The 10,222-nt window shown below is 36.0% G+C and overlaps 1 protein-coding gene across 3 annotated transcripts in view; it reads left to right on the top strand.

Annotated features, from left to right (window-relative positions):
- LOC106066635 (uncharacterized) overlaps nt 1–9,496 on the top strand; it is a 57,061-nt gene extending 47,565 nt beyond the window's left edge. For all 3 annotated transcript variants that reach the window (XM_056045806.1, XM_056045804.1, XM_056045805.1), the window contains 3 exons: nt 363–477; nt 713–837; nt 5,972–9,496. In XM_056045806.1, coding sequence (XP_055901781.1) covers nt 363–477; nt 713–837; nt 5,972–7,375 — 1,644 coding nt within the window. In that variant the 3' untranslated portion in view covers nt 7,376–9,496. The remainder of the gene's footprint in view (nt 1–362; nt 478–712; nt 838–5,971) is intronic.
- The last annotated feature ends 726 nt before the right edge of the window (nt 9,497–10,222 follow it).

Genomic DNA, 10,222 nt, shown 5'->3' on the forward strand with positions numbered 1-10,222 from the left:
ACTAAGAACTAACTTACTTTTTATTATGTAACAATGCATGTATTTGCCAGTAAGTCCACTAAGACCTAACTTGTTTTATATTATGTAACCCTATGCATGTATTTGCCAGTGTCCACTAACGTGTGTTCTCCTTGCAGAAAAGCTGCTCTCTAGACTTGCAGGTGTTCAGGGCGCAGCTTCTGGAAGTTTGGAACACTTCCTTTCTAAACCACTTTGTGCAACGTTTTGTCCGATGCCCTTGCTTCCGGTCTATTTGGTGCAACTCAACATGACACGGTAAACATCTAGATTATATCCCTTTGGAACACTTGTAAGTCTAGGCCACAAGTTGTCCTCACTTGAAAGAGATTCGTTTATTTCAGCTAAGATGGCCTTATCCAACACCCACTCCAATTCACTGTGCCAAGAATCATCGTTTTAAAAAAGCCAAAGCAGAACATTATTTTGCAACCAAACTAGCAAGCTTTAAAATTAAAGGTAAAAATGATTGTTGCATTATTATTTAGTTTGTTCTATTGAAAGCAATAGCTTTTTTTTTACACAAGACTTTATTTAGTCAATTTTAAATGTGTTCTAATTAATGTGCATTATATTTAGATAAGCAAATATTTAGTTAGACTAATAAAAATGTATAACTTGTATATGCAAAACTTGATACAGGGGTCATGGATAGATCTAAATTGTACTTCCCCTCACCAATGGTTATTTCCAGGTAATCTAATGAAAACAGCCAGAATCCACTCAGAGCTTATGGTTCTTAAGCGCCAGATTAAAAACATTTTTCAAGAGATTGAATCATTACGTCAGCAGATTTACATGTACAAAATTTTGCTACATGTAAGTATAAATCACTAGAGTGGTTACATCTTTAATAATTTAAAATTATTTTATAATTAATGCACCCATTTTCTTCATTTTTCCAAATATATAATTTGTTTCTGTTATTGAGAAGTGTAGTATTTTTCGTGGCAACCCAGTCCTAGCTGCAACCTACATATTTTGCCATACCTAACGCAAACATAACCATAATCGGAAAAATCTTGGAAGACCACATGACTACATTGAATTGTCACGAAGTGGGCGATTTCTGTCAATCAAGACTAGAACCGAGCGGTACAAAAAATCGTTTGTTCCTTACTCGGTCAGACTAGTTCAACGCCACTCGTTGACTAGGAAACATGATCAGGACATCTGTGTGTAGTCACTCAATGAACTCTTTATGTTTGTGTCTGTTCTATTTACATGAATGTTTCTGTTGTGTTGTTTTTATATGAGACAAGAGTCTTTGTAATTACAACAAATTTACCTCAGGATCAATAAACAGTCTTAGTCTTATCTGTCGGTGATTGATTTGGATTTTCATTTCGCCGTCTACGTCAGTCCTTGGCAGTGGATTTTCTTTTGTTTCAAATCTGTATCCCGCGGCCTTTGTAAGTGATCTCCAGTCTTCTAGTCATGACCATAAAAGGAGCAGCAAAGATTTAGCAGGGTGAAAGGCGTGGCTTATTTGCGAATGCAGAGAGAGGTTAGGGACTAAAGCGTTTTGGCAAGGACAGGCAAAGTCAGTTGTAGAACAAATCTCGTCGAGTTCAGTTAGAGTTTGAGTTGTAGAATCAGAACCATTGGTAGATCTGGTTATAGTTATGAGCTTGAGCGAAGATAATTAACTTGTTTAATTTTATTGTACAGTCTGTATTTTTATTCAAGTGATTCCTAGTTCCAGAATTAAAGCTTTCTATTTATTGTTCAAGGATCTTCATTGTTTGAATTAATAGTTGTATTTGAATCTGCGGCATGATGATCTTATTTGAGTGTTCAGTAATTACCTAATTAGAAATCTACACTAAATTATAATGTCGGAAACACATTGTCGGATCATTTGAAATTGTGATGTAAAGTTGTGCATCGCACCTGGAACCCTAAGGCCAGCAAAAGCGAACAAGAGCTCCCTCTTACCTTACCGGCCTGAATGAACTGCGCACACCTCGCATACGCCGTTCTGTCACGCACCACCGGGACCCCGCCAGGCTAACCGTGCGGGACACGCAATTTATTTAACGGCCCCTTAAGGGACGGCGCCTGGACGTTGGCAGATCGCTGTTGGAGCTCTTTTACATCCTCGCACATTGCAATCAGGATGCTCTCGCACCCTCTTAAGCACTCCCGCGTAAGCCTTGTGTGCTACTATTTGGCCTAGCCGTCCCCTCTCACGACCGTTTCCACCCGGGAACCACGATGAGGTAGGGTAGCTTGCCCGGCATTGTCTGATCTACACAATTTCATCTTAACATCAAGACACCTTAACACTAAGCACTCAAAAACAAAAGATCATTTAACACATGTGTACGTCCTTTCGCTCCAACTTCTTATTCTACACAAAACCTCTTTGTCTTTTGAACAATGTAGATCTTGTTTCATTTCGACTTGTTTTAGTAGCGGCCTCCTGAAAGGGTAAAAGACGCTTTTAGTTTTGTGTGGAATGTCTGTCCGTCTTTCCGTCCGTCCCGCTTAGACCTCGAAAACTAGTGAAAATCCGACATCGTAATATTTTAGACCATTCATAGTTCTGATGCAACGGCTACTTTTTTTCTTTTCTGAAAGCGAAAAATGTAATTTCTAAAATCACTTATGCAAGCAGTTTTTTATTTAAAAATACTATAAATAGTAACAAATACAAGAGGCTCCTTAGTAGAGAAGATGACTATTTACCAATTTTTTAACACATTTATGCAAACGGTTTTTTATTTGTAGTCAGTAAGTTCTGTTACACTAACTACTACATTTCCACACAAAAATCTATTTAGTATGCATATAAGTTGGACATAATTTAAAACAATAATTAATAAGTAGTTTTTTCATATTATTGCGTGAACTGCACTGTCCACCAATGGCGATAAAACACTTAACTAAAGGAATTATTTTTTTTTTTACGGAAATGTTTTTTTGCTTGAGGAATAAGAGATTATCTTTTTTACAAAACAATTAGAGCAATTATACATTCATTATAAGACATTAGTTAGGCCAGGTTCACATCTAACTTCACATTCACTTTCACCTATCCTTTGGTCTGTGGACCGTTTTGGCACCACACAGCATCCATCAACCTTCTTTCTCCATTCTTCTCTGTCATTTGTCTTTGATAGAATTTCATTCTGATGTTCTTTCTGAAAATATTGAAACCTGCCTTTTTATTTGCCTGGGTGGACCACTTCGGGGGCCGATTTTGAGTTTGTGCCTGCACACAAGCTGTCTTTGTAACCTAGGTCCTGAAATTTCATTATCTTTATCAGTGGTTCCCAAAAGTTTTCTCTCATTGATCCCATGTTATATTTTCCGGTATTCAATGGTCGTAAGACCCCTGGGGGTCTATATAGACCACTTTGGGAAATCTTCTGAAATATAGACAAAAATTGTCATTTTGGGGTGTCATTCAATATAGAAAAGGCCAATCCTACGCGCGATTAAACAAAACGGCATTGTGCAATACATTTGATCTATGTAGGAAACAGAATTCTTATGATAAACTGTAACACTTCGCTACACGCAAGGCTCGTGTAGTAATTTTGTGCGTAGTAAAGAATGAATGAAATGCAAAGACGAATATATTTTCTAATACAAACTCTTAATTTTCACTTATTATCCATATCCCTACCCAAACTGGGTCCCGCGAAATCCGTTTCGCATTGGGCCCCACAATGGATAAGTCCAGCCCTGCTATTTAGTGACGCGTGAATACAGAGTAGATTACTTGTTTTCTTTCCAATGACTTCTTGGTCACAATGGTTAAGTCCGGCCCTGCTATTTAGCGACGGGTGCATACTACCCCACCCGCTCCATTTTTTTTGCCTCTAAAATTACATGGGGTAACTCTAGTCCGACCAAATTGCAGAAAACAAAGAATGATCTTTCCATTACTAGTGTCCAAACTCTTGAGCCATGAAGAGAATTATTTATATAGATTCCTCAGATCATGGCAGAGACTGTAGTCTATGTTAAATGTCCTTCCCACAACCGGAAGGCCCTAAGAAATAAATAAAAAATGTGCAACTCAATAGACATAATAAAATCTACTAGATATAGGTCAAATAGCATTCTTGCGATTAATTTTAGAAATTCATAAATATATTTGGTCGCGTAATGATACAAATCAAATTAGCACGTAAGCTCACAAGAAAAAGAAAAGGCCTATAGTTGAAAATGTTTATTATTGATTAAGAAACCCTTGAGGAATTATGAGCAGACATGGCCTGAATTGTGCCGATGTGTCAAGAACCCCAAAATATAAAATAATAAATTAACAGAATCATTTAATAAAATTCATATTCAGTTGTGTTTTTTAAAATAGAAATATGAGTTCGCTTTAAATTATAGGTCAGGGTTTTTTTGGGGGAGGAGGGGATTTTGTGAACACGCAATTTGACCCTCTCAATGAGATCTAGAGGTAGGTTGTCGCAGGTCCTGTACTACTACAGTTCTATCCCCAAAGTGTCAGGTCATGGACTAGTGTGACGTCATATATTTTGTTATTTTTATAAATCTAATTACATCTATATTATTCCAAATTTATATTCTAGATCTAGATCTACTAGATATAGATCTTGAGAGTGCTAAATCAGAAGTTTAGTTTAGGTAGATCTACACCCTCACTCTAGTTCCATTTAAATGAAAATGCCAATAGCTCTGTTGTTAACTGTGCTGAGACATCGAAGTAGGCCTACAAGCAAGATATCTATTCTCTTCTTATTCTTTTTTTTCAATTAAAAACCAATGCTGAAAGATTATCTAAAATCGCTCGTCCGACATATTGTACATACCCGGTATCTCTTTATCAATAATAGGCTATTAGTTTGTAACCAGTTTGTTATTAAGTTAACAGCAATGCCTGGTCGTGCGGTTAGCGTGCTGGACTGATTATCTCGACTGTCCCGGGTTCATACCCAGCTCGCTGCCATCCCCCGTCATCCAGCGAGAGGTTTGGACAAGGAAGTTAATTATCTTTCATTTTGAAAGAACATCCAAAACATGTAAGACAGAAAATATTTTTTTTACAAGGCTAATAAATCTTTGACTTTTGACAATCAAAATAAAATCACGTCTTCTATAATAGGCGGATCCGACAGGGATAAAAATAATTTGATTAACATTTAAAATGAGTAATAAAGTCAATTTTACATTTGGTGTGACTGTGCCGCTGCCTATTACTATAAATAGTTAAAAACTTTTGGGAACAGATTTCTAAAAAAATTTTTTTAAAGATTTTGAGCTGTAACTTTGCAGATATGTTCAAGCATATATTATCTAGTCACATGTTTATATTCTAAAGAGTATTACCCTTTGAAATATTTTTTTTTAATTTATAGTTGTTGTTTTGTTTTGTAAGCAAAAACAATAAAAATAACATTTATAAATGACCATAACTTTAAAACTTTTATTCAATTCAAGCAAAAGTAGTAGGGTGTGCTCAAAACATATCATTCTTGATATGTGCCAAGTTTCATTCTTGATATGTGCCAAGTTTCATTCTTGATATGTGCCAAGTTTCATTCTTGATATGTGCCAAGTTTCATTCTTGATATGTGCCAAGTTTCATTCTTGATATGTGCCAAGTTTCATGAAAATATATTTACAACTTTTTGAATAATTTGAATCAATGTGAGGAAATTATTCAAAACAATTAAATTGGAGAAAAATGAAATATAAAGAGGAAAAAATCAAATTTTTCCAATGGATACTAACTTAAAAGACCCACTAGAGATGTGAATCATCAGCTATGGCCAACTCTAGTGTATAGAAATGGATGTATAATCATTTGGAAAATGAAATAATAGAAATAGGAATATGTGTGTGATTTTAAGTGTGCAATTGAAATAAGCATATCATTTTTTTAATTCATTATTATTTATGATAACCTTTCTTATCCCACGATGGACATATGTTGCTAAAACAAGCCAAATCTGTTCTCTATTTCCAGGATGATCCAAGGTGGAGAAATGAAGGCTATAACGCTCAGCTGGCTTCAAGCAGCTCACTGCCTTACGAGACTAGCACAAGAACAACATGCCATACTTCACCCAAAGAAGTAATGACATCTGGATATATTTATGAGTTAGACAAGGTATTAAGGGACGTCAAAACTTCTGAATTATGTGACAAGTGTTTGTATAGGACGAAAGCCCCTCCTAGGTGTCTATGCACAAAATCTTATTGTACACACACAAACAGAACTGATCAAGTAGAAGATCAGATGCATCAAGATTTTATGAATTTTGAAAATCAAATGTGCACAAATAATGACACGATTACTAAGGTTTACCGTGGCCTGAACAGTACAGAAAATGAAACTTATAATAGTATCAACACTACTGGAAATCAGATGTACAGTGATCTCAACAATTTGGGAAATGAAATGTACAGCAAAATAAAAACTTCCGGAAATATATTGTATACGTGTCTAAATAAAAAGCTAAATCCTTTGTACAATAGTGTCAGTTTAGACAATCAACTCAACAATACTGGCAATTACAACAACAATATTGAAAAACAAATGAGTGTCATTGATAGCTATAATCAGATGCCGACCTATTTGAAAGATGCGCCCAATCAATCATACAGTGGCGGCAAAGGAAATCAGTCTTCCCTTGATATCAAATATGGGGATTACAGAGCTACCGATATTACAGACAGTAAGTTGTGCGTGAACAGTAGAGACATTCCAAACTACTCTATCACTTACAATCCACTGAAACAATCAGCGATCTATTCCCAAACTAATAACTTGAAAAACATTTTGACTCAATGTCACGACTCTCCATTTTGCTCACCATGTTGTTCCTCGGACTCTTGTCTAGACAACGGTCTCAACAATGCCAAGAAGACAGCTACACATCCAATTAGCTCTCATGACACCAGTGTGCCACTCATTCAATATATGCGTCAGAGTGTAGGTTTCAAACATTCAGAGACAAGTGGGCTGGATGTTCAGAGCAACCATGTAACAACTTGCAGGAACCAGAAGCCAGGTACTCTAAACCAAAGCAATATTCATGACCATTGTCACCAGTTTCATTCTGGTTTTATGAAGGAACTCATGAACGGAGATAGAAAGAAAATAGAATTCAATAGTTTGCGCAGAGTTGAAGGTGGTCAGTATTACAATCCTTATTTAAAGCTAAACAAAATCTGTTCTTCTCCAGTCAACTACAATCAATCAAGTGTAAATGATCTGAAACTAGGTCTACCAGGGAGTTACATACAGACAAACAAGGAATCTTCTGTCACATCCAGCGAGAAACTCAACTGCTGTACTGTGAAAACAATCCCTTCTTTCAACTGGCACATCGAAGCGTTAGCAGCCAAGAAGATGACTAAGTTTTAGAAGACAACAGATCCACGTTCTCTCTTGTTTAGCTCTCTGTTTTGGAGATCTACTTTAGCACTCATTTGGGTTTTGTTTGTTTTTTCTACGTATAAGCAATTTTCTAGTCTTGAATAGAGTCTCGCTGTTTTTTATCAACTTTATACCTTTTATAGCCACACGTTTAAGATAGTCCCCTTGTTAAGACCAACGTCAAGCAAGACGGTTGTATATTGATTGTAACAACATGTAGAAGAGCATGTTTTAAGTCTGTAAGGCACACTTTGGTTTATTGCAGCATATGTTCTATATAGGTTCAAGACTCGTCATGCATGTAATCTATGTGAAATTATTTGGCTATGTGTATGACTCGAGCAGTCCTCTATTAGACTTCATTGTGATGCTAGTGTTCTTACATGTCATCCAGCTAGTCTCTCGACTCACACACAGTGTCTTTAGTCGATGGTAAGTAAAGCTATGGCAGTAATAGCAGTCCCTCTAGGTGGCACACCTTATACAGAGGACTTTCTTCGTATGCTGTGTATTATTTGTTCCTTTCTGGTCTGGACTTTTTTAGGTCTCTTTTTATCACAAAGATAGTATATCCTAATGTCTTTTCATCTTAGCATCTCTCTTAAACCAGGCAGTAAAGTGTCTAGTGGGTCTTTTCAAAGCAGGTAGTGGCTGATCTGCTAGGCTCTGCTCAGTTAGTGTCTGATATGCCTCTTCAGACCAGATAATTAGTAGCTGCTAGGTTTCTATAAGAAAAAAAAAGTTAGTGATAGATATCTTTTTATCACATCTCCAGAGAACCATATTAACCCATCATGCCTGTATCACTTCCTTTGTGCCTGATATTAGATCTTTTAGTTTTGTATTTCTACTTTAAGACTTTCATTGCATACACGTCGGATGATGACGAAGATGACTTTTTAAACAATGGTCAAGAAATAGGCCAAGGTGAACGATCATTTGCACTTCCCCCAGGTTAACATCGTGTTACCGAATCACTTTTGTATAGATCTAACCTGAATGTTTGTAACAAGTACAGACTAAAATAACAGGAACGAAAATGATTGATAACATCTTCTTCTCTTTTCTCTTAAATTTGGTAGCTGCAATCTTTTTCTGTCTTGTACTAGCTCTGGCTTATGTTTGGCTAAATGGACATCTTACTGATGATCCAGATAACACCACAGAGAACTGGTTGAACCATCTACCAGAAACAACAGAAACCAGGAGGGGAACAGAATCATCTTTACCATCAACTTGTGAACATTTGAAGAAAGTACAACTTTGGAATGATACCGCCACGGAGATTTCTGACATGGGTGCTGGACAATATAAGTCAATGAGCTATCATTTTAAACCAATCAATAGTGCCAAAAAAACAAAATACCAATACCAGAATGGAAACTGTAAATTAGTGAATGCCGTCTCTCAAGATGGACAGTTAAGGACAATGAATACAGTCTACCAGGATGAACATCCGGTCACATCTCAAGAAAATGCCAGTTTATGTTTGGGTAAGACATGTGGGGAAATTGGAGAACATTTTATACAAGTCCAAGTTCGAGATGGACGCTGTATAAGTCGTCGTGAGACCGTCACTCATACGTGAGTCTTGAGACACCGCAAGGCCGCTACTTTGATGTCAAGTTCTGTTAGTGTGGTCCTATTAAAATGTCAATATGTAAATGTCAGCCAAATAATTTTGACTGTTAAAAGATTCATTTATAGATGCTACACAATTCCCGAAGGATTAGTTTATAGTTGATATAAAATTCATGAAAGTATCGTTTAGCAATGAAAAAAATTTAGGTGCTCGATTGTTCTATTACATTCAAGTAATGGTTAATTGGACGTTGATTTGATGACAGTACATTTTGTAATAAACATATCGATATAATATATCTATAAATGATATATGTGATAAAGAGCTCAGTTTACTGTGTGATTAACTTGAAAGTGAAAATCTGTATAAAGCTTTTTCTTATAAAAGATCTTTTTTACTAAATTTATCTATATTAGTACCTGTTTATGATTATTTCATCTAAGATTACTTATCATTCAGCTATCGTAGCTTGACTAAATATCAAGTGTTGGCATGTTCCGGTTGGCATCATTAAACAAAGAAACAAACATGTCTTTAAGTTCACTGTATTCTAATTTTCACCATCAACTGAACTTTGATTCACAATTTCAAGACTTTAATGATGCCCGCTAAATAATACCCAGGGCCGATCCTAGCTATTGCGGGGCCCTATGCAAAACGGATTGCTCGGGGCTTAATGTGGGTAGGGATAAGCATAATAATGTATTAGAAAATACATTCGTCTTTACAATAAAGTTTTGTTAAATGAAAGCTGACAATGCCGTTTTTTAAGCTAAGTAGGTTTTATTGGGTGAATTCCGGAGCATGGCGTTGTTGTTGTTGTTTAGGTTTATAGATAAAAGAAGCGGCAGCATATGCGAATTCGTTGACTGCTCCAACTATTTTGTCCAAAAATTGATTTGATGAATCCTTCTTTAAAATACTAACACAATGTCTTTAAATCTTCGGATTGGGAGCCTTGACTCAATCGCTCATTTTTGTCATTACAAAAATGTTTCCAAAATAAGTAAATGTCTTTCCTCAACAAATTATTCAACCAAGAGAGTCTCAGTCACCTGGTACTTTTTATATCTCTGATGGTGCTTATTATGTCAAGGCGGGCATAATGATCAGTTTGTTCTAAAATTGTTTTAATTTTAGTTAATTTGGGCATTCTGCTGAAAAAATACTTAATAGATTTATCAAAAATATCCAAATATCATTAAAAAATGCTATTTCGTCTAAAATTGGGCTTGTAAGCCTCTAAACAGGAT

Source organism: Biomphalaria glabrata, chromosome 11 (genome assembly GCF_947242115.1).
Source record: "Biomphalaria glabrata chromosome 11, xgBioGlab47.1, whole genome shotgun sequence".
Taxonomy (NCBI): Eukaryota; Metazoa; Mollusca; class Gastropoda; family Planorbidae; genus Biomphalaria; species Biomphalaria glabrata.